This window comes from Fukomys damarensis, unplaced genomic scaffold (assembly GCF_012274545.1).
Source record: "Fukomys damarensis isolate Sample0158 unplaced genomic scaffold, DMR_v1.0_HiC HiC_scaffold_22, whole genome shotgun sequence".
Taxonomy (NCBI): Eukaryota; Metazoa; Chordata; class Mammalia; order Rodentia; family Bathyergidae; genus Fukomys; species Fukomys damarensis.
In genome coordinates, this window is record NW_022900934.1 from 20,548,828 (window position 1) to 20,573,707 (window position 24,880).

The window sequence follows — 24,880 nt, forward strand, 5'->3', positions numbered from 1 at the left end:
GTCCAGAACCAGCAGAGGACCCCCGCCCCGCCCGACACCGGGCCTCGACAGCCCCAGCCAACAACCTGCAGATGCACCCCTACCCCAGCCTCGCCGAGGGAGCGCGAGACGCGGGAGAACGCCCACACGCCGGCCCAACTCCCCAGCCGCGCGTTCTCTACCCGCCTTTCCGGGACACCCCACCCCAAATTATCTTAAACCACCGGCCCTTGGCCAAAGGCACCTTCGCCCTCCAGGCAGGTTATCGCAGCTGAGAACACCCCCTCCCCGCCCCATCCTCGTCCTCCGCCCGGTCCAGCCGCACAGCGCAGGGGAGGAGGCGGCGCCTCTGAGGAACTCACCGCTCTCCCGAGCCCTGCCCCGGGCGGCTCCCGGCCCTGGCTCTGTCCGTAGGACCCGGAGCCGCAGCAGCTCGCGCGGCTACAGAGCCAGCTCCTCTCTGCCGTAAGCCTCGTCGCCGCTCTCGGCTCCTCCCCCGAGGCGGGGCCTGAGTCTCGGGAAGTGGGTGGGCAAGCAAACCCGGTTAGGCTCCCGAGCCAGCGAAGGTGGGAAGGGTCCCAGCGCCGCCGTAGGGGTGGGGACTCTCCTCCGAGCTGCAGGAAAGTGAAAGGGGCTGGGTTGCAGCCGGGCTTCGGAAGAGCTGTGTTTTGATCTCTTCCTCCCGCCCACCAGGATGGAAAGAGGGAAAGCCAGCCGAGGAGGGTATTGTTGCTCCCATTCGACAGATGGGCATCGTGAAGCCGAGAGGAACAGTAACATGACGTGGTCACATACAATAGTGCCAGGGCCAGAAAAGTCAAGACTTCTACCTTGAGGTGCACAGCCGGAATCTGAAGGCTTCTCAGGACGTCCAGAGAGGAGGCCTGGCCCTGGGGACAGGGTAGAGCCACATAGTGGGAGCATATGGGCCACAACCTGCGAAGACGTGGACTGCATCATTTCCTCTTTCTGGAAAGAAGGGAGCTAAGTCAAAGAAGGAAGGAAGTGGTCGTACCTCTGCTGACGTCTGTGGGGTTTTGATGTGCGAGACCTAGACCTGGCTGCCTCCCTGAGATTTCATGCTAAAAACACAACGTGAAACATACAAGGTGGGCTCTGTCTTCTCGTCCCAGACTCTTCTGGGTCAGAAGGCCGAGCACTGTACGCCTTTCTTTACACAACAATGGATTTCACTATCTTTAAATTGCTGTTGAGAACCAACCCCTCCTCCCACCAGGAAGAAGAGAGAAAGTTAATAAACAAAACGGCGGTGGGGGGGGATCCCAAAACATTCTCTGGAATCCACACTCGCTGAGCTGAGCGCTGACCTTAGAACAATAGAGTTCTCTTCTCTACAAAGAGCTTTGTTTCCTGAGTTTGGGGGGGGCAGATTAGAACCCTAAGCACCCCAGAGCCAACCATGGGGGAAGGGACGATTTAATTTGGGGGGAATTTGAAGATGGTGCACGGTTAATTCAATTCATAGCAGTCTTGTTTGAAGAACTCTGGGTCTTTACAGGCAATATTCTGTTGAGGCCATAGTACGACCTGAATTTTAGTGATTTCCTATTTGCTGATGAAACTCACTAACTTTTCTTGGAGGTGCAAAAACCTGTGTGTTGGGCTTGTTCCAGTCCTCTTGGGCCCTAAGTCAGGTCCTCTGATGCCCGCCCTTCATTTGCCACCACCACCCCCCGCAGTTCATTAATAATCCAGTTGTGACTGACACTGTTTCCGTAGGAGCAATTAAAGAGCAGAGCAGGTGGGGAAGTCTTCAAGTGATGTTTAAAATAACCCAAGGGGAGCATTGTTCTCTGCAGAACGTTTCCATTGATTTATAATGAAGAGCTGTGGGCTGAGAAGGTGGTAATCCATCTCTCTGAGGCATGTGTAGAACTTGGAGCTGAGTTCCTGAAATGAAGTCTTGAAGTGGTGGGGAGGAAGTGTCCCAAATCCCCAGGTCTCTGTTCATTTGCATCACCCATACTCCCATACTGTTTGATACCAAAAGGTAGAATATATATATATATACATATATATATATATATATATATATATATTCAAAAGAAGCTGGAGAACTCATATTTTGTGATTCCAAACCCACGACAAAGCAAAGCAAGTAACCAAAATAGTGTGGTGAAGGTATAAAGATGAGTATATCAATCAACCAAATAAAACTGAGAGTCCAGAATACATCCTTATATTTACAGCCAAAGGATTTTCAACAAAAGTGCCTAGGCAGAAGTGCCAAGGCAATTCAATGGAGAAAGACTAGTTTTTTCAACAAATGATGCTGGGACAACTGAATATTCACTTGTGAAAGAGTGAAGATGGACCCCTACCTCACACCATATACAAAAATTAACCCAGTGGGCCAGGGATCTAGCTCAGTGGTTCTGCTGCCTGCCTTGCAAATGCAAGAGTTCAATCCCCAGTTAAAAAAAAAAAAAATTAACCCCAAATGGATCAGACTTAGATGTTAAACTTGTAAAACTCTCAGATTTATGTAGGCATAAATCTCTATAACCTTGGATTATGCAATGCTTTCTCAGATATGACTAAGCAAAAGCAACAAAAAATTTGGATTTGATTATTATTTAAAATTTTGTGCTTCAAAGGACACCATCAGGAAAGTGAAAAGATAGACTGAATTTTGTTTCCTCCAAATCAATATGTTTGATTCCCAACCCCCAGTATCTCTGAGTGTGACCATTTGGGGAGATAAGTTTACAGGTATTAATGTTAAATTGAGACATTTAGGGTGGTTCTTTAATCCACTATGACTAATATTTTTCTAAGAAGAAACACCAAGGAGGCAAGAGACCTCAGGAGATACCAAACCTGTCAACCTTCATCTCGGACTTTCAGCTCACAAAACTGTGAGAAATAAATTTGTTGCTTAGGCCACCCAGTCTGTGGTAATTTTGTTACAGAAGCCTTAGCAAATTAATACAATATCTCACAGAATAGGAGGAAGTAGTGGCAAATTATATATCTGATAAGAGACTTGTAGCTAGAATACATAAACAATTCTAACAACTCAATAATAAAGGACAAATAACTCAATTAAAAATGTGCAAGGATCTGAATAGTCATTTCCTCAAAGGAGATAAAGAATTGCCCAATAGGTGCATGTAAAGATACTCAATATCATCAGCTGTCTGGGAAAATGTGAAGCAAAACCACTATACAATGCCACTTCACACCCACTAAGAAGGCAATAATAACAAGTGCTGGTGAGGCTACAGGGAAATTGGGACTCTCATCCATCACTGGTGGGAATGTAAAATGAGGTAGCTGCTTTGGAAATATGGGTGAACTTTGAAAACACAATGCTCACAGGACTGGGGATTTAGTGCAGTGGTTCTGCCACCTGTCTTGCAAGCGCAAGGTCCCCATCCCCTGTACCAAAAAAAACCCCAAAATACACAATGCTCAATGAAGGAAGCAAGCTACATGGCCACGTATTGTATGAGTCTGTCTGAAATGTCCGGAATGGGCAAATCCATAGAGTCAGAAAGCCGACTAGTGGGTGCCAAGCTGGGAGAGTAGTGTTGGGAGTAAGTAGGGGGTGACTGGTAAAGGCTATTTCTTTTGTGGGTGATGAAATGTTCTAACACTGATGGTAATAGTGGTCACATGACCATCAATATACTAAAAACCATGGGCCCCTGTACTTCAAGTGGGTAAATTTATGATATGAATTATATATCAATAAACATTTTTAAAAGAAGGGTAAAGTATACTTCAGTCCTTGAAAGCAACACATTTGGTGACTTCCAAATGCTCTCTTCTGTCCCCAGGCAGGAAAGTCCGCTCCTTGATTTCGAGGCCATTTACGGTACCACCTACGGTAAAACATTACAGTACAACCGAAGGTCAGTGAGTGTCTGAGGACCTGAAAAAAAAAATGGGTTGGCTCCAGCGTATAAAATCAGAAACACTGATACCACAAATATAGAATTAACTCTTTACATCACTCTCTGTCAACTATTCAACTGCAACTCAGTCAACTCAGTTACAGACTCATTATACAAAAGGTTGAATTTAGGTGAATTTACAAGGGCTGCTACAATGTGAGACAAGTCCTAGAGGCCCCTGAATCTGTGAAAAACTGTGCTCATTCCTGCCTCAAAAGGAGTTCCTGCCAGGAGGAACAAGATGCAGGGTTTCTTAATGGCCGTCAGTGGGCAGCTGCTGGCTGGCAGCGCTCACTCGTCCACTCCACAGACGACTTGTCCAATGTCTGGCCCAGAGGAAGCCTTGCTAGGTGGCTCTTGTCTCCATGCTGATGATGCCGGTGAGGATGACATGGCTCCAGGCCAGACCCAAGCAGCACACTCACCAGAAGTGCAGAGGTGCCACGTGGTCTGAAATAAAACTGAGCTGAGCAGAGGCATCCAGGGCAGAGTCCTGGCTCCAGCAAGAGCTCAGGGCGGTCGTTTCCTCTTCCCAGTGGTTTCCTGCGCTAAGAAACTCCTATTGTACAATACTCGTGTGTATTTGTATGTGCGTTTTTTTTCCCACGTCCCCCTGCTCTTGAGGGAAGTGACCTCTCTCCTGACTCCTTTGTACCCTGCACAAAGCTGTTTGCTGGTAGAGGGAGCCCGCAAGTGGTGTGGAAGGAATGCCAGAGGTTTGGGGCTACCAGGTAACTGACTCCCTCCTGTAATGTGAGGACAGAGGTAACTAAGAGGGGGAATGAACTGGTTTCCATTTCTTTAAATTTTCTAGATTTTCATTTTGATACTCAGTTTATGGTGAGTCTTGCACAGTAACTCTCTTGCACATGGATTCACTGAGGAAACTTTAAGATATTTTGATACCTACCCCAGAGCATTTAAATAGGAATCACTGGGGGATCGATTTTTACACAGTTGAAAACAAAACCAAGGCCAAAAATGGGCCAGGATGTAGCTCCCGGGTGCCAAACACACACACACACTACACACACACACACACACACACACACACACACACACACACACACACACACACACACACACACACATACACACACACACCCGAAGAGGTTTGCTGAAAATACCACCTGACTCAGGGTAGCCAAAGCTCAGGGTCACTGCCTAATTCCCTGTTTCTCAAACTTGGGTGAGCACAGAATCAGCAAGAAGCCCAAGCCATGGAGTGAAAAGTTATTGGTTAACAGAATCTTCACGTAGTTCAAAACATGACAGCACAGATTATTGACTAATTGAAAAGGGGCACTTGTAGCTTTACGGAGAAGGGACCCGGCAGTCTCCTTCTTACCTGGAGGGTTAACTCAGCACCACCCAGAGGGGGACAGCCTGACATAGTTTGCCCTGATGTGATGCAATACCATGTACCTGGCACCTTCTATCTCATCTTCTCACCAAAAATACTTAACCTGCTTTTAATCACGAGGAATATTTAGACAGATCTAGAATGTGGGGCATTCTACAAGCTTGGGCTCTCTTTTTTCTTTCAAATCAATACCATTCTTTTTTAAAAGGCAAGGGGTTATTCTGGATTAATACAGACTAAAGGCACATAACAAAATGTGTAATCTATGTGCTTTGATTAGATACTGGATAGGAAAAGTAGCTACATAGCTATAAAATAAATTCCATGGACATATGAGAATTAAACTCTTCTCTGCACACTGGATGGCATTTATGACCTGATGTTAATATTGTTAGCTATGATATGGTTGCGATTGTGGAGATCTTGGTCCTTTTCTTCAGTAATGCATGCTGAAGATAGGGTAAGACAGGGAGAGAAAGAGAAAATGAGCCAAAACGTTAACAAGTGGTGAGCCTGGGTGAAGGGAATTCAAGCATTCCTATTTTTCTTTTAATTTCTCTGGAGGCTTGATATGTTTCAAAATGAAAACACTGGAGGAAACCTGCAGGTTCTTGGGCCCTTTCTCTTGGAGATTTTGATCTAGCCGACCTGAGCGAGGCCTGGGATCTGGGTCTTTTATGTTTTGTTTTGTTTGGGATACTGGGGATTACACCTAGGGAGCATAGGGCTACATCCTATGGGGAGACAAGTTCTTGCCAAGTTCCCCACGGTGGTGTTGAGCTTCCGATTCTCCTGCTTCATTCAGCCTTCCAAGCAGCTAAACTTACAGCCGTGCACCACCGTGCCTAGTCTGGGTCTGTATTTTCTAAGCACTGTGATGATTGGTGTCTGGGGCAGGACGCCCCAGCTCTGAGTGCAGCCCCATGCACGCCTCCAGTACCTGTGCCACTTCACTGCCTTCAGGTCAGCAGATACCCGCCAGGCTTTTCCATTACGGTGGCACATCAGGTCCCTCTGCTTAGGCTACCGCTCCTTCTCTCTGCTTGGCTCCGCCTTTCTTGCAATGCTCAGTCAAATGTCACCTCCTCAGGGAAGGCACCTCGAACCCCCTGAGTCAAAGCCCCTCAGATAATTTTACATCCAGATGTGACTACTGAGTTAACATCTGAGTCTCCCACTACAGCGTGATGGTCAAACTGTGCTGTTCCCTGTCCAGACTCACAGGCTGAGGTCCTAATCCCCGGTACTCAGAATGTGACTGCTTGGAGATGGGGTCTTTGCTATGGTTTGTGTTGTGGTTGTGTCTACCAGAGGTACACGTGCTAAAGGTTTGGTCCCCAGGATGGCAGCGTCAGGAGGGGCTGTGGACCTTCAGGAGGTGGGGTTTGGGGAGGTCCTTAGGTCACTGGCACTGTGGAGATTATGGGGCTGTGGTCTCTTTCTTCCTTTTTGCTTCCTGGCTCATGAAATAAGTGGTTTTGCTCTGCTGTGTGTTTCTGCTACAATGTACCACCTTGGCCAGGGGCCAAAGCTATGGGGTCACCTGATCTCAGGCTGGAACCTCCAAGACTGTGAGCCAAAAATGAACCTTTTCTATATATAAGTTAACTGCCTTGGGTATTGTGTTATAGGGACAGAAACTGACCATACTTTTTTAAAAAGATAACTAAGGTAACATGAGTTCACATGGGTGAATCCAACAGGACTGGTGTCTTGACATGAGGGTATCAGAAGGAAGAAAAATGACCCTGTGAAGACACTGGAGGGAGACAGCTATTATAAGCCAGGGGAAAGGCTTTGAGAGAAATGAACCTGCCAACATCTTTTTTTTTTTTTTTGTACCAGGGATTGAACTTGGGTCCTTGTGCTTGCAAGGCAGGCCACTGAACTGTTGAGCTAAATCCCCGGCCTCTCCTGCCAACATCTTGATATAGTATCTGTAACCCCCAGAAGCCCAAGAAAGAAATGCCTATTATTTCTGTGGTCTTTTCTTTTGGCTGCCGAAGACACTAACACAGGGTCCCAGGAAAGGGCTGGGTCTGTTTTGTTTACCACTGAATTTCCAATTCTTGGCAAAGCTTGGCACCTGGGAGCAGTGCAGTAAGAATTTGTTGAATGAGTGATGTCCCTACTTACCAGGCTACCAGAGGGCTCAGGGAACAATTTTACCCATCCTAGAATACATGGGCTTTGATGCACAGCGCTTGAAAATGTAGCAAGATGCTATTCTGGAAATTATAAACCAAGGCTTGGCTGTTCTTTTGGCCCATTTCGCTGAGCTGCTGCTGCTGCTATTGTTGCTGTTGCCCTCCTCCCTTCCAGCCATCTAGCTTTTGTCATTCACTGTCCCTGGGGGAGGGGAGATGACATCTATAGCAAATAGAAATTGTTCCCCAATCCTGAGCAACACAAACTGAGTCTGGAACATCTGTCGCAGGTGGCAGCCTGAAAGCCGAGGTGTTTCCCATGTGTATCTGCCTGGAACAGGGGAGGCAGGGCATCCGGAGTTCTGGAAGTCTCGGCTTGGAAGATATACAGGCAAAGGTAAGGTATGAAGGCAAGATGTGTGTCCCCAGACAACAGACTGGTTGAAGAGCTGCTTGACTTTGGGATTATCAGGAAAATGCAAATAAAACAGCCAGAAGGTAAATTTTCGCAGGCATCTCATAGATGGAAAAAAAAAAAAAAGTCTGCTCATACTTGGGTAGGGTAGGACTATGGAACCAGAACCCCAAATGCTGGGACACAGTCACTTTGGAGAGAAATTTGGCATTGTTTAATAAAGATATATATGTGTCTCCTGCAACCCAGCTGGTCCACATTTAGGAGTACCTGCCTAGTGAAAAATGAATTAAGGAGCATTGTAATATGATGAAATTCTAAACAACAGAAAATTAGCTGAAATAAAGCTACCTGTATAATGTAGGTAAATTGGTGAGGACGGGGGTGAGTTGAAAAAGAATTAAATTGCTGCAAACCAACACTTGCAGTGTGATACTTTTCTACATTTTAGAAACAGCATATATTTGTGATACCATAGAATGTACAGATACCACAGAAGTATAAAACAGGGGCAGTCCTCACCACCGCTACCTGGAGGTTCTCTCTCCACCTGCTGTGCACCTCTGGGCTAAGGTTGTAAGAATTCTCTTGTCCTCTGACTTCTCATGGGGCTTAGCCAAAGAGAGGTCCTTGCAGGACAGCTGCCAGCAGAAGAATTGAGCTGTGGCTGTGTCCCTCTACTGAATGCCCCAGCTCCTGTTGGTGGCCACTCCAGGCTTTGATCATTGTTCGCTCCTCTTGCCCCAGTTTCCCTCGTCTTAAAAATACCTGTCTCCTAATCATCGTGTGGATCAGGAAAGTGTAAGCAGTTAGCTCAGTGCTTGGTAGTTTATAAACACTCAGCAAAAGGTAGCTTTTAGGGTTATTAATCACATCCATCTCCATTGCTGCAAGGAAGCTCTGCCCCCTTTTTCAAAACGTAAAACTCATATGGCTTCCTTGAACATCACTTAAAACTTCAAAATACACAACTGAAAGCAATCACTCATCTTAAACTATGAAGACTGACTGTGCTTTGGAGTTTCTAGGTTTGGGGGATCTTATAAATGTACTCATTATGGTTTGGAGGTAAAACCTCCCAAAATGCCAGCTGGTGGGCTTGTGGATTAATCCGGGGATAGCTGAATGACTTCTGGGAGGTGTAGCTTATTGAAGGGAGTGAGTCGTACGGGGATGACCTTGTTCCCAGCTCCTTCTCTCTGGCTTCTTCCTACTCATTCTGCTTCCTGGCTGCTGTGAGGTGAGCAGCTTTCCTTTGCCTTGCTCTTCTGCTGTGATGTTTTTGCCTCACCGTGGGCTCAGGAAACAACAGAGCCAACTGGCCATGGGCTGAAACCTCTGAAGCCATGAGCCAGCATAGCCTTTCTTCCTTTAAATTGTTATTCGCAGGTATTTTGCCATGGCAACAGAGTGCTAAGACAGTATTGCACATCCCCCGTGCCAGAGCCATTGGGAGGGTTTGTCAGAGCACAGGAGGGTGCCCTGTGGACTGGATCCCTGTGGAGAGGAGCCCGAGGATTTCCATTTCCCATGATTCCCAGGTGAATGCTGCTGTCTGGGAACCACACTGAGGACTGCGGCTCTCTACATGATATAGTTCCCGAGGGAGGTCTGGAGCGGCGTCCTACAACCAAACACCAATACCTCCCAGAGAAATTTAAGTGGAAGACTACACAGCCTTCTGCCAGTTCGAATTAGGTTTAGCTATGGAGTGAGCCTGTGTAAACTGATTTTTTTAATGTTCAATTTTCAGAGAACTTTGACTTTTGAAAGGGAGTGTAAGAGACAGTGGATTTGTAAATGGAATCTCATGACCAAAGATGAAAACATACAAAAACCAGTTCCACTCGGCTATCAGGGATGTGAAGGTTCCCAGCGATGAATGCGCATAAGCGGCTCTTAAAAAGGCCACAGCAGGTCTTGCATTGCTTCTCCTGGCCGCGTGGTGGCGGCATCAGCTCTTCGTCAAAGCTGGGGTGTTCTCACCACCGGGCTTGGAGTGAGCCAGTGGCACCTCTAGAGAAGCCTTGGTGATGGTGGAGACGGGGTCCAAATGCTGTGTAATAAACTACCCCAAATCGAGTGGGGTTAAATGAATGTTGTGGGCCCAAAATCTGGAAAGGGCGCGCAGTAGGGAGAGCTTGTCCGTCCCATGTCTGGAGGATCAGCTGGAAGATTCAGTGGCTGGACTGGAATCACCTGCAGGCTTCTTCCCTCACATGCCTGGTGGCTAATGCTGGCTAACAACTGGAGCACCTACTGCGGGTCCCTCCAGGGGGTTCCTCAGGTCAGGCTGATTCACCGCAGACAGCTGGGTTCGTGTGGGCAGTCTGGAAGTCTGGGGCTGAGGCATTAGAAGGGCTGGTTTCTCCAAGGGCCTCTGCTTGGCTTGCCAAGGGCTAGCCTCTCCCCGTGTCCTCACCTGGCCTCTCTTCTGTGCACATGTACAGGTGTCTCTGTGTGTGTTCCAATTTCCTTCTTTGTGTGCTGGAAATTGAATAGAGGATCTTTGCATTGAACTACATCTGCAGCCCTTTTTTTACTTTTTATGTTAAGACAGAATCTCAATAAATTGCCAAGTTGCCCAGGCTGGACTTGAACTTGTAGTCCTTCGGCCTCAGCCTCCCAGAGTGATGGGATTACAAGTGTGCACCACCATGACTGGCTTGCAAGGACAACTGCCAGACTGGATTAGGGCATGCTCTAACAACCTTGTTTTAACTTAGTCACCTCTTTAAAGGATCTGTCTCCAAACACATTCAGATTCCCAGGTCCTGGGGTCAGAGCTTTAACATAAGCATCTGGGGGTCACAGTGGGGCGGGAGCTCACCATCTTGTGCCGAGGCGCCCTCCTCTGGGTACACACACGTGCTGTGGAAGCAGTTTGTCAAGCCCTTTATTCTCACTCCTACCTCCGTGACTTTGAACGTGCTCCTTAGCCAGAGGGAGGTGCCAGCAGGCGGTGACTCCTCAGAAGTGATGAGGCCACCGCTCTGCCTGCGCCTGCGACGCCCTCAGCTGTCCTCCTCCAACAGACCATGCTGATTCGCCCATCAGCGTTTTCTGCACCGGCAGAGAACCACCGACGTCATCGGCCATCACCATCTTTACCACCACTCCCGACACACTGCTTCCTTGTGCCCGGAGAGGTTGGTTCTCACAACAACCCTGTTAGGTTGGTTTTACAGAGGAAGAAACCAATGGTGAGAATGGAAAAGTTACTAGTATAGGGCCACAGAGAAAGTACATGGCAGAATGAAGATTCAGTCCCAGGCTGGCCTGGCTCTAGAACCTGTTTGTCCCTGGTAGGCATTGGTTAGTCCCCATCCTGTGCTCCCTAACCACTGATTCAGTCCTCTTATCGAAGCACTGGTTCCCCCGCAATCGTCAGGTTGCACCTGGTCTGGTCCTACATGCTTATGCCCGAGAAGCACTTGCTCACTGGGCCTGGCTCTCTCTGAACACCGCCACCTTGTGGACAATATTGGGGTAGACTCTTTGTGGCTGAGACCCTGTGCAGAGAACGACCAGCCAGCCCCACCTGCTCCAGGAATCACAGTTGAGGCCCCAGATATGAGTGAGGCCACCTTAAGTCATCCAGGGAATTCAAGCCACCCTATGACTGTAGACTGCTGACCCACACAATCCTGAGCAAATGCAAGTGCTGTAAGCACCTAAATTTCAGGATGGTTTGTTCTGCAGCAATATATCTGGCTCTTTGTCTTCTTCTGTTCAGGTGCCCTGCTTTAATCTTCTAGAGCGGTACTAGAGCAGTACTAGAGCCCCCAATGAGATGCCAAGCCTCTCACCCCAGTCCTGTGTCTTCTGGGGCCTGATACAGTGACTATTGCTTGTGGCTCAGGTCTCAGACAATCCTGCTTGGATACATCTTCAGGCAAGGCTGGATCTAGGACCTCAGATGGTATCCTCAGGGCTCTATCTTGTTTCTGCCTGATTCTGGTGGGATTTGTTCTGCAGAAAGGCATTTCTCACATAGTCTCCAAGACCCATGGTGCATGAGTGAACTCAGTGAACAGCAGGAGCCATCTGGGGGCTTCCATTCCCTTGCCCAGCAGTGTGTTGTAGTGGAGGTTTCCCTAGTGGCCAAAGCAGTCAGGAAAAGCCCCAGAGCAGATACTCAGAGTCACGGTGGCAGCCTTGCCACTTCTGCCTCCATCCTGTGGACAAACAGGCGTTGATTTTGCATTTGCGATCAGGGTCATGATAATTGTGTAATAATCCTTTCATTTTCCTGCTATGACCCTCTCCTTAACAGCAAGGACATTACCTATCTTAGCTTTATTTGGATGTATTCTATAAGTTTATCATCCTACTGTTTATTTTTTCATGATAGTGTGCTCTTCAATTCCTTGGTTTTTCTCTTTATATTGCTATGATCTTTATCAACTTTTCTTTAAATTAAAAAATTTTGGTCTAACCAATTTAATTTCTAGTAATAATATTCCAAATGACATGCCCCAAACACATGCTCGTGCAGAGATATTTTGCAGTACTATTTATAATAGAATAGATTTAGAAACATTTATTCAAATGTCAGTCAAAGGTGGAACGATTAAATAAACCACGGAATGAAACACAATAGAATACTATTCAAATGTTAAAATAAATGGGTTACTTCACAAAGCCTATATGAATAATCCCCTTGGTCTATTATGTGATAAGGCCCAAATAAAAGAAAAAGGAACATCCCATTTTTGGCTAGATGATTCAATAAGAAAAGATATCATTTTACTGTCTTTTAATGTATAATTTTAATGGGATGCAAAAATACACCAAGATTATTTTGGAACTTGATTCAAAGGATCATGCAGGGGGAAAAAAACATCCTGGGGGAGGGAGAGAAATAAATAAATCTAGGGAGACAAATCTTCCCGATCTTAAAGTACATTCATAAAGTGGTTGTAATAAACAGTTCATGATGAATTCAGGAGCGGACAGAAAGACGAGAAGAGCAGAGGAGAGACTCTAGAAGTAAATCAAAATATAGAAGGTTATCTAATAAATAGTAAAAGGAGCATTTAAATCAGTGAGAAAAGATGGATCACTCGATAAATATTGTTGGATCAGCAAGCTACTCATTTGAAAACAAATTCGGTTAGAGTCTTACATCCAAGATAAATTCCAACTGGATAAATAAATTATGGTACATATATGCAATAAAACACCATACAGTGAAAACAAACGGAAAAGAAAGGAAACCCCAAATACTGTAAAACAATGAACATGAGTGAACCACAGCTATATGCAACATGGACAATTTTTCTTTTAGTACAGTGCTCATGACTAAACCCAGGGGCTCATGCACGCTACGCAAGTGCTCTACCACCGAACTACACTCCAACCCGACATGAGTGAATTCTACAAACAATGTTTAGGGACACATAGTAAAGTAATGCTGGCATGTGAATCTTAAATATCCCCGAAAGGGCCATATGTTAAAGGTTTGGACCCCAGCTTGGCACTATCGAGAGGTATGAGAAGCTTTGAGAGGTAGGGTCTAGTGGAGGGTATTTGCATTTTGGGGCTGTGCTTCTAAATGAGGAGAGTGGTAACCCAGCCCTTCCTCACCTTTTTTTCCACCCGGCTCAACATGCTCCTTGCCATGATGAGCTGCCTCACCACAGGCCCAAAAGCAACAGGGCCAACTAACCATGGACTGAACTTCTAAAACCCTGAGTCAAAATGAACCTTTTCTCTTTGTAAGTTTGTTTATGTCAGGTATTCGTTACAGTAATGGAAAGCTAACACAGGTGGTAACACTAAAAGAGCACAGAAAGGATATTACAGACGTCAGCACATTGATTTCTTCTAAGAACAGATTCTGAGCAGAGAGATGGATCTGGCCAGGGGCTTACATGGTCATTTAACCACAAGTTGTCTGGGTGTACATTGTTTTACGTCATTGTGTGTGTGTGTGTGTGTGTGTGTGTGTGCTTACAATAAAGAGGTTTACAAAAACCAAATATATAAGAAAACATCAGACTTTTTTCATTATGTCATAATGAATAAATTTGACATAAAACCCAAAAACAACTTAAAAGCATTTGAGGACATAAAATTATTCTTCACGGAAAATACCTCAACAAAGTTAGAAAAGCAGTGCCCATCATGGGAAAATGTTTACAGTTCTTTCTACATTTCTTAATATAACAGGGCAAAGGGTGGGAGAACGGTTTTTTAGAACCTCATGAATTCCTTCTCCATTCATCAACTTATTAATTAAAAGAAAGAAGAATGTAGAAGCTCCCTTTGTATTGATGTAGACAGAGCCTTGAGACACGTGCTACTATGTATTTGGGTAAAATTATACGTAAAATGTCACAGGTGTGCTGACTGCACCTCTACGGCCTTTATCGTGTTTGACATATGTTTGCACAGAGATGGAGGATTCCTTGTCTGAAACCCTGTGACCAGAGGTCTTTCAGATTTCAGATCTTTTCAAGGTTGGGAGTATTTTCATAAACATGAGATACTTTGGGGAGAGGATCCAAGCCTGAAGATGATGAAACTCACTTGTGTTTCATGTAGACCTTGTACACATACCCTGAATGGAATTCTGTATATTTCTAGTGCTCCTTGTGTTTTGACTGGGATCCATCACATAAGGGCTGGTGGGAAATTTTTCCACCTGTGGCATCATGTTGGCTCTCAAAAAGTTTCAGATTTGGGATCATCTTGGACTTCAGATTTTCACATGAGGGCTGCTCGACTTGGACACTAAAAAGAGAAGAATGAAGCGGCTCTACGTACTCTGATGCTGAGCAGTGTCCAAGATGCTTTACTGTTTGATAAACAAGACAAGGCCAAGAGCATTGCTGTTTTCTTTTAAATGGAAAATTTCAAACACAGAAAAGCAGAGAGAGAAGTGTACCAAGCCTCTACTCCACTCCCCCAAATTCTATGACAAGCAACACCCAATCATTTCAGCTGCAGCCCCCCACGCTACTACCCTGTCTCCCCCTCCGACTCTGCTGGAGCAAATCCAAAGCATCTTTTCATCAGCATTACGCATCGCTACAAAACAAGCTCATTCACCGCCCCCATCACCACAAAAATCATAACTGTATCTTCTTTAAATGATCAGTACTTCTTTCATATCATCAAAAATCGTGTTTGCATGTCTTAGATTGCATCCAAAAAAATTTTTTTTAAAAACTGCAACAAAACCAGCTAATTTATTAGACGCAGGATCCAAAAAGGTTCATATTTTGTTAGCTTCTTAAATTTTTTTCCAGTTTACACGTTCTCTTCTCTCTTTTTTCCTCCTGGCAATTTATTTGATGGGAAAGAAAGGGGTTTTTTTGTTTGTTTGTTTTTTTTGCCCTGGAACATTTTCTGTGTCCTGGATAATTTCATCCCATGTTATTGCCTTAGGAAGCTGACCTGAGGGAGCTACTTGACTTGGGTTAGACAATAGGGAGCTCTGGGAGGGATGCGAGGTGGGGAGGAGAATGAGGTCAGGCTGTTTATTTCCATGGCTCCATCCACAAGGCCAACCTCAGTTTGGCTGTGCTCCTTAACCAAGATGATGGTTCCCCTCAAGACAGCTACTCTGCAAAACACCTTCTCCTTCCAGGTTTGGGTAACTTCTCCCTGCTACTGATGAAGGTTTCATTGCCCATCATCCAAGATCCTACACCATCCTCTACACCTGCCTTTACCTTTGTAAATAAACCTTCCTATAATTATCCTGGTCTAAGTCTATCATTTGCTTCCAGCTGGGACCTGGTTTATACAGTGTTTCTCCATCCCCAGTATTTCCATTAAGTCAGCAGTTAAACCTAAAGGTTAGTTTTGTAGGAATACTTCACAAAGGATGTTCGGTATTATATCGTATCCCAGCAGAGGCATATAATACCCTCCCGTTATAAATATTCCCTTCAACTTTTCACTGGATGGCTTTTAGCTATCATTGATGATGACTGTCTTTGCCATTATTTCATTAGGAATTAAAATGGTGGTATTCGGGAGGGCAGGGACAAGGGGAAAACAATGTGAATCAAGACCTATCATGTAAAGGTACAGGATCCCAATAATGAATGTAACTGTATTGTATACCTAGATTGTACCAATAAATTCAATAAAAATAAAATAAAATGGTGGTAATTCCATCATTCCTTATCATCTGGAATCCCCTAAAATGTTTCCTTTATCATTTGCTTGGCCATCGTGGGGTAGGTCTGCCCAGGGAAGGCAGGATCCATGTCTACTTTCCCCACCCACCTTCATTTATTAGTTTCAGAATTACGAGCTGGTTCTCTAGCATCTTCCAAAGGCAACCGGATGTGAATATATGGATTTCAATATTTTTCAGTTCTTTCTAAACTTCAAATTGTCCATGCCTAGGCCAGTAGGAGAAAGTTGGCTTCTGAGTTCTATTGATCTGACTCCAAAAACCCTTGAGTCTTTGACAGTTTCCTTGATTTGTGATGCAACATGGTATCTAGGCTCCTCTGAAAACAGCTATTTCCTCTGAGGAGTACTGGTTCCTTCAGAGTATGGAGAAGCCATGATGTAGGCAGCAGGAGGTTCCTTGTTGTCAGCTGTCCACTATTTCTAGACTATATTCTAGCTGGGAAGTTAATATTTTTAAAATAAAGGAGCCAGGCACCCAAAGTCTCAGTTACTCAGAGGGCTGAGGAAGAAAGATTGCAAATTCAAGCCCAACCTGAGCAACTTAGTGACACCTTGTCTCAAAATATTTTTAAAAAGGCTGAGGATGTAGCTGAGCACTTGCTTAACATGAGTGTGTCCCTGGATTCAATGTCTAGTATTGGAAAAACATTAACTTTAAAAAAGACAGACAAAATACATCATGTGTTCATACTGACATTTGCAGTTTAAACTTGGGATTACAGAATTTTTATTTAACTTTTTTATTTATATTTTTGCACCTTGTTATGCTGAAAATATTGGCTTCAAACATTAAAATAACTACCTGAATATATAGACACATATATTTATATCATCAGAATAACCATACCAGTGCTATTACTAACAACATAATTATTGAAAACAGTAAAATTTCTTTGCAGCTTTTGTTCTTAGAACATATTCCATGAAAGATGTACATCTGACTACTATTTTTTCTTGACAAGTGTGAAAAATGTAACTTAAAATAAAGTCACCTACTTAACGTCACTTAAAATAAGTCCTCTCTATAAAAGCCACCACCTTGATACATAATTCAGCTCACTTGTTCTACTTTGCTTTGAAGGATTGTGCTCTTATTTGGACTGAAGTTAGTTTTATAATCTTGTATAATAAACACAATTTCCAAGTCAAATATACTGTCAAGTATATTTCCAAGTCAAAACATATACTGTCAAATTAAGCTGAGACAAAGACTTTCAAACTCAATTTTATGGAAATCCAGTCTATGGACTATCCACAGTCCATAGTTCAGAACAGTGGCAGCAAACCTTTTAGAGCTTTCAGGGGTAACAGACAGCCTGTTGTAGCATGTGTGCCAAAAGTTCACCACCGCTGGTCTACAAGAATGAATTTTCAAATCTCATCTGGCCAGGGCCAGGGATTTAGCTCACTGGTTCCACAGCCTGCCTCACAAACTCAAGGTCCCAAGTTTGATCCCCAGTACCACCCACTGGCCAACACAAAAACCTTGTACCTTCATTAAAACACACACACACACATGCACAGCCTTCCATGGAAAGATTATCAGGGCAATTAAGCAACGATACTGGTTTGAAACCAGATTTTTTAAGAATTACATGGTTTTCCCCAAAACTCAGGTGGCTCAAAAGATTGTTTCCTGTAACACTTGTGATAGAAACCAGAAGAGGATGAGAGCCACACGCTTTCACCAACTGCCTGTGCGAGGGCTGGAGGGCTGAAGGCTGCACTGTAAAAGCACTCTCCATTTAACCTACAGGTTTTAACCAGCTCTGCAATGCTCTCAGGAGTTGTGCTTTTCCAAACTTTCCAGCAGGGAAGTTTCTGTCTTTCTTGTCACTGAGGCCACGCACTGAAATGTCACTAGAAGCACGGAGCCAAAGGAGCAGGCTGAGAACTCAAACTTAGAATATGGACTAGGAAATAGAGGCCCCAAGACTGCTTCTGAGGCTCACAAAGAGCCAAAGTGCTTCACTTCCCAAGCTGCATCTCTGCTCTTACCTTCATCACTCAACCATGCTCCTATGACAGCGCCTTTAAATGTGGCCCTTCTTCAAAATCAGATCTGAATTCAGAAGAGCTTGAAGATGCAACCCTGTCCTTGTGGTGCTCTCCAGAAAGCCACCAGATGGCACAAGAGGACCTATTTGCTTTTCCCGATCCCACACTGGTGCTTGGATTACTGGTGTGATCAGTACGTCTCCAAAATTCAGCATGGCTCAGCAGTATTCTAAGAGCTTCCTGTCAGTTTCACAGAGTCCAGAAGAGCTGACAAGAAAAAGAGGGCAGGTATTCCTTGCTCTCTGGGGGCCTTTCAAATGCTCTGGCCAACTAGATTCATATACACACTCTAACATCTGAGAATCCCTTCTCAGAATGCCTATGACCAAGGCAACAGAATCGCTAGCAACAAAAGCACTTAGTCCACACACTGGGAAAGGTCTTTTCTGTCAATGATCATCAGGGCATAGTTATTTACTGGTCCCTCATAAAGCCTCGCAGGTGATTAACATTTGTGATGAAACCCAGGGCAAATCATTGCTGAAATATCCCATAGCCAGGAAGTAACCAGCAGGTAAAGTGTCCCATCTCCACACTAAAGCTAACATTTCTAAAAGTTTGCCTAGGCTGGTGAGTTCCCATCAACCTCAAACCTTAGCAATTCCCAGCTGGTTCCCCCAGCTGGCAAATGGCTGGCAAGAAAAGTATATGCCTAGATGGGTATTCATCAAAATGCTGCATAATGGGCCAGGCGTGGTGGCACACACCTGTAATCCCAAGACTCAGTAGGGAGGCTAAGGCAGGAGGACTTCTGGATGCATAGTGAGTTCAAGGCCAGCATGAACTACAGTGAGATCCTGTCTCAAAAAACAAACAAAAAACACAAAACAACACTTAACAGACTGGAAAGTGCCAGGCTGCAGAACTCATCCCTTGATCTTACTGAGCCAAGTTGTCCAGGCTGAGCAGTGGCTCCCAAGAGAACCCCACTTGGTCTCCTCTGCAACGTTTCCAAAGGCTTTATCAGGGAGGCACAGGCCAGAAGACGAAAACCACTCCCTCATCCTATGAAGCCTTCCTGAGAAGAATGTCAGGGTTAGAGAGCAGCAAAGGAAACAACATCCTCCCTCATAGCCTCCCTCCTGGATGGGAGAATCAAAGTGTGAGAAAACTCAAAGACCTTTAGATTCCTCTAGGAGACTACTGACTAAATAAAAATTATTAACAATGTGTAGTCGGTTTTATAACATATGTTAACAGTAAAACACACAACAGTAAGAAGGATCAGTGGTGGAAATGCAGTGACGTGCTCCCATTCTCACCCTGTATGTGAAGCATTACAGAATTACTTCAAGGCAGACTATATAATACACGAAGGATGCTTATTGTCATCCCTGTCCCTAAAGCAACTACCAAAATGTAACATACACAGGTTTAACAAGGAAGTAAAATAGAATTCTAAGCAATTAAACATGGTCACATGATTTGGTCAGTAAAATCTGAGTAGGTGCAGCATGTGTCACTTCTGAAACATTTGGGAGCCAGGACTTTTAACCCTGGATGCTCCCTCTCTGCTTTGCGTTGAGATGGCTGGATCAGATGGCGGCTGGTGGATGGTGTGGTACAATGCATTCTATCCCTACTCACTTGCTCACATTAGACGTGCAGCACAAGAAATAAGCCTCGAATTAAGCCTCTGAGGTTTTTGGTGCTGGTGACTATACTAGCATTCCTGGAATAAAAATCCATTTGCTTATAAAGTATTATTCTGTAATGTGTTGGTGGGCTGGGGATTTAGCTTAGTGGTGCTGCCACCTGCCTCAGAAGTGCAAGGTCCCAAGCTCGATCCCAGGTACCAAAAAAAAGAAAAGAACTGACTTGTGTTTTCATTGATACTTTTTTTGAGACAGGGTCCTGGAATTCACTGTGTAGCCCAGGCTGGGTCTCGAACTTACAGCGATCGTCCTGCCTCAGCTTCCCAACTGCTGGGATTACAGGTGTGTACTACCACACCTGGCCTTCGTTGATACTTTTGAGATTGATCCACTGTTTTCTTGCATTTTCACAAACTGTTGAATTTGGATAGTAAACCTTACACTCTACATTCAAATAGTTTGAGATTAGTTTCCTATGCTCTGAAAAAGCTTCAGGAACATTGGTGTCTTTGAGGCTAATAGAATTCTATGTCTCAACTGGGCCTGGAGCTTTTAGGGGGAAGAGAAGGGGCAGCTCTGGGATCTTCTAGTTAATAGAAATAAGTCTGTTTTTATTTTTATCTCTTTGGAGGGTCAGTTTGGATTAAGTAGCATTTTTCCAGAGATTTGATTATTTCATCTAAATTTTCTAATAGACTTACAAAGAATTGGGTGAAGTAGATGATTTATTTCCTTTGATGATTATCTCCTTGTGTATTTGTGCCTTCTCTAGTCTCAATCAGGTTTTCTAATTTTAAATTTTACCCCCACCCCACCCCCACATTGGGAAATGGATACAGGGACTTAGCACTCAACTGTACACTATCCCTTTTTTGAGGTCTTACTAAATCACTTGGGCTGGGCTCAAACTTGGGATCCTCCTGCTTCAGCCTCCCAGAATGCTGGGATTACAGGGGGTTAGCACTGAGCTCTGCTTAGGTTATTTTTCAAACAACCTTATTTATCTATTTAACCATTTTTGCCTTGTAACTATCCAAGGTTTTACTAATAGACATTGGTGTTAACAGCTTTGATGCTCATTCTCTTGAAGGAATAAAGTATGTCCAAAAAAAAAAAGAAAGGTCTGGTGTCAGTGTCATCTAATTTTCTTGTGTAAGCTGTTTTAGTCTTTTTTCTAGGGACCCAGAGGTCTTTTTTTTTTTTTGGATACCTGGAATGAACTCAGGGCTTCAGGCTTGCCAGGCAGGCGCTGTGTTGCTGAGCTAAATCCCCAGCCCGAGGTCTTTTTTCTTTGTTTTTGCAGTGCTGAGGACCAAACCCAGGGCCTTGTGCCACATAACCATATGTAACCACTGAACTACACCCCCAATAGTTTTACTAGGATCTGACACTGGTGAGTTAACTTTCCTAATCTCACCATTGTGTCCTAACAGTGTTTATAGTCAGGTATTTTCTTCTGCAGGGAGGAGGAAAGTTCTGAATTATCCATTTAATTATTAATTTTGTTCCTTTTTTCCTCAATATAAAATCGAATGTTGTTGGCAAGACTGAAAAGACCTGAAACTATAAAATGCCTAGAAGAAAATATAAGGAAAACCTTCATGATATTAGATGGGTAATTTCTTGGATATGACACTAAAGCACAGGTAACAATGGCAAATATAGACATACAGGACTGTAGGAAACTTTAACACTCACGCGTAGCAAAGGGAATAAAATGAATGAAAAGGCAACTTAGAGAAGAAAATATCTGCAAGACATGGATCTGACAAGGGATTAATATCCAGAATATGTAACGCTCAACAATAACAAAGACCAAAATAGACATTTCTCTAAAGAAGACATACAGATGGCCAACCAGTACACAAGATGATGCTTAATATCATTTGCCATCATGGAAATGCAAAGCAAAACCTTGGTCTTTTTTTTTTTTTTTTTTTTTTTTGGTACCAGGGATCAAATACAGAACCCTGCACTTGCCAGGCAGGTGCGGTGCTGCTGAGCTACATTCCTGGCAAAACCTGTTAGTTTTGCTAGTTTAAAAAAACCAAACCAAACCAAAACAGTTGGGTGTGGTGACACATGCCTATAATCCCAGCACTTGGCAAACTGAGGCAGGAGGATCACCACAAATTTGAGGCCAGGCTGAGTTATGCAGCGAGACTCTAAGTCTTAAAACAAAACAATTTAAATAAAAACCCAGAAAATATTAAGTATTGGTAAGGATGGATGTGAAGAAATTGGAACACTGTACATGTTTGTAGGAATACAAAAAGGTGCAGTTGCTATTAAAAACAGTATGTTAAGATCCTCAAAAAAAAATATAATCATCATAGGACTTAATAATCTTTCTGTGAACAGAAAGGGATACAATCAAGACCTGAGAGAGATCTGTATTCCTGCATTCACTGCATTATTCACAATGGCCAAGACATAGAAACAACTTAAATGTCCATCAATAGATGAATGGATAAAGAAAATGTGGTACAGACATACAAATACTATTCAGAATAGGAAATCCTGCCATCCATAACAACCTGGATGAACTTGTAGGAAATTATGCTATGTGAAATAAGCCAGTTACAGTGCATGACTCACTCCACTTTTATGAGGTATCTTTAATCAAACTCACAGAAGTGGAGAACAGAATGGTGACTGCTAGGGGCTGGAGAAAGGAGGATGTGGGGAATTGTTCCAAGCCCTTTCCTTTCACTGCCTGTGACAGCTTCCTTGGGCTAAGCCTTTGCTGATGTTTCTAGGCCCTGCTACTGTGCAGGCTCCCACATTCTTCAGGCAAGTACTTCTTTTCCTATGGCTTAGCTGACTCTCTCTGGCTCAATTTGGCAATCTGTATTTGTCTCCAAGGGCTGCTATAACAAATGACCACAAACTTGGTGCTTAAAACAATATTTATTCTCTCAGTTTTAGAGACCAATGCCTAAAATCCAGGCGTCACCAGACCACAATCCCTGTGGTCTTCAGTACCCTCCATGTGTGGCTTTGGGCTCTGGCTACGTCCAGCTGGCTGGCAGGGATACAGTCTATTCCTGAACCACGCTACAAGTATGTCCCTCATGAACTTATAGCTGAGGTTCCACAGGATCCAAATGCACAGATTCTACGACAGTATCAGCTGTTCAGAGGCCTCCTGGGCTCATTCTTCAGTGTGTTTGACACTTAAAATTCTCACCAAGCAATCTGTAAAAATGCAGGGTGATTTGTGCATTTAAGATGAAGCTGTAGAGATGGGGATTTATAGCTCAGTGGTGCCACTGCCTGCCTTGCAAGCACAAGGACCTGAGTTCCATCCCCGACACCCCCCCCCCAAAAGATGAAGCTATAAGGGTATGGGGAATGTGAGATTATGGACAAACTGCAAAGGTTACAGAGTTAGCCTTCTTCAGTCTAATTCATTCTTCAGAAAAGCCTGAAAAAGAAGCCAACTAATTCACAAAAGCAGAAATAAAAATACAGAAAAGTTTCCAGCAAATAAAATAGTATGAACAAAGTTGGGCCATAACCTCATTTCTGCTTATTCAGAAGAGGGCACCAGGCAGGCCTGTAAGTAACAAGAGTGACTGCAAGCAGGTGACTTTTTCTCTTACTTCCTCTTACCGCTAAGGGGAATTAATACAAGGAGGGAAGATAGTTGCTTCTATGACATAAACATGACCTTCTTGTACACATGAAATGCCTCCCACTGCTGGGCATTCATACAGTTAAATAACCATACCGATAACTTTTAAAGTTTTTAAAACAAAAGCTTTACAAAACCTTAAGGAATAAGTCTTGTGCCTTCTGTACATCCCTGGTCTCCACCTGGCTTCTGTTGTCGGAGATTCAAGCCATAGCTCATGCACAGTCAGTTCCACAGATGGCAGAAGACACTACAAGTCCTTTACTACAGCAATGCCTCTCTCTCTTCTCCTCAGGAGAAATCTGCTTTTGTAGTCACATATGACCACTTGTGCTGATACACCTAGCAGAGGCACTGTCCCATCACATTGCCAGTGTGACCCGGGGGCAGCTGCTCTCTGGAGCACCATCTGCTAGGCCTCGCCGGTGCCACTTCCACTGGCCCCTGAGCCTTTGCTAGATGCTGGAGCTTCTGAAGCACGTGAAGCCTGCTTGGGCAGGCGGATGGGGACATAGATATTTGAGGCACAATGCTCCTTGAAGTACTCTCCTCCCTTTTCTTCATAGTCTTTTCTGGTGACCCAGGCTTCAACATCATCCAGGTGGTCCAAGGCCCAGTCACGAGCACCATACCAGGCATCCAGCACAGGGTTCAAGGCGAGCTGAACCTGAAACAAGAAGTGAATGCTCACTACAAAGGCTCTAGGCACCACGCAAGAATATTCAGCAGAATGAGCTACAGTCTCCTATCTCTGTCCTCAGAAACACACACAGGAGGGACCCACTGAAATCCTAGATGTTGCACAGCTGTCTCTTCACCCTCCAAATGGCTGAGTGCACATTCTGACTCCCATAACAGCAAGCATAAACAGCGTCCCAGGCATGACCTCACAGAACAGACGGGGCTTTTAACAGTGCAAGTCCTGCCACTCTAGGTCAGAGACCAGCTGTCCAGCCTCCTGCTTCACAATGCTGCCAACCACAGTGTCAGGAGAGGCGAGGCAGTGGCTGATGCAAAGCAGTTCTAGCCATGTCAGCAAAAGAATCACGGGAGAGATGACAGCTGGGTAATCAGTGCATTCTTTGTGATGCTGCTGCCCATGCTTAGTTGTCACTGCCACAATTGGCTCAGCACGGGCGTCGGCAGCCCAGGGAGGGTTCTCCTATAATCCTGACCACTGAGAGGAACACGCAAGCTCAAATCGGGCCTCCTGTTTTCAGGAGTCACCTGTCTCACTCCCCACCACCCTCGTACCTCTGTCCCTCCACCAACCACAGAAGTTCCAAGTGGCCTCAGAACTTGGGAAGGCCAGGCCACACAAAACAGAATCAGCATGCACAGAGGGAGAACAGGGGCAAGAAAAGCACAAGCTTTGGAGTCCAAGTGCCTTGGCTGCTTCATAGCAAGGGACTTGTAAAAAGGGCCCCTGCGTAAGATCAGATAACATGATAACAAGTGGATAGCCCACCGCTAGGGCTCAGGACAAGACGGTGAGTAAATAAGGAAGTTGGTACGTTCCTTAGACTATTCTGTCTGGTACCAAGCAGTCAATAAATGCAGCTATTGTTACTACAAGAAGACATGCCAAAAAAAAAAAAAAAAAAAAAAA

At 44.5% G+C, this 24,880-nt stretch overlaps 2 protein-coding genes across 3 annotated transcripts in view; one reads left to right on the forward strand and one right to left on the reverse strand.

Moving 5' to 3' along the window:
- The window catches only part of LOC104873423, a 17,435-nt gene extending 7,465 nt beyond the window's left edge, over nt 1-9,970 (forward strand). The window contains exons 3-6 of the mRNA XM_033767097.1: nt 7-444; nt 3,783-3,857; nt 7,700-7,806; nt 9,578-9,970. Coding sequence (XP_033622988.1) covers nt 7-444; nt 3,783-3,857; nt 7,700-7,806; nt 9,578-9,594 — 637 coding nt within the window. The 3' untranslated portion in view covers nt 9,595-9,970. The remainder of the gene's footprint in view (nt 1-6; nt 445-3,782; nt 3,858-7,699; nt 7,807-9,577) is intronic.
- An 11,870-nt stretch (nt 9,971-21,840) lies between these two features.
- The window catches only part of Actr5 (actin related protein 5), a 24,250-nt gene continuing 21,210 nt past the window's right edge, over nt 21,841-24,880 (reverse strand). The window contains exon 9 of one of the 2 annotated variants that reach the window (XM_033767174.1): nt 21,841-23,938. In XM_033767174.1, the coding sequence (XP_033623065.1) occupies nt 23,684-23,938 (255 nt within the window). In that variant the 3' untranslated portion in view covers nt 21,841-23,683. The remainder of the gene's footprint in view (nt 23,939-24,880) is intronic. The other variant, XM_033767175.1, reaches the window with a different exon arrangement.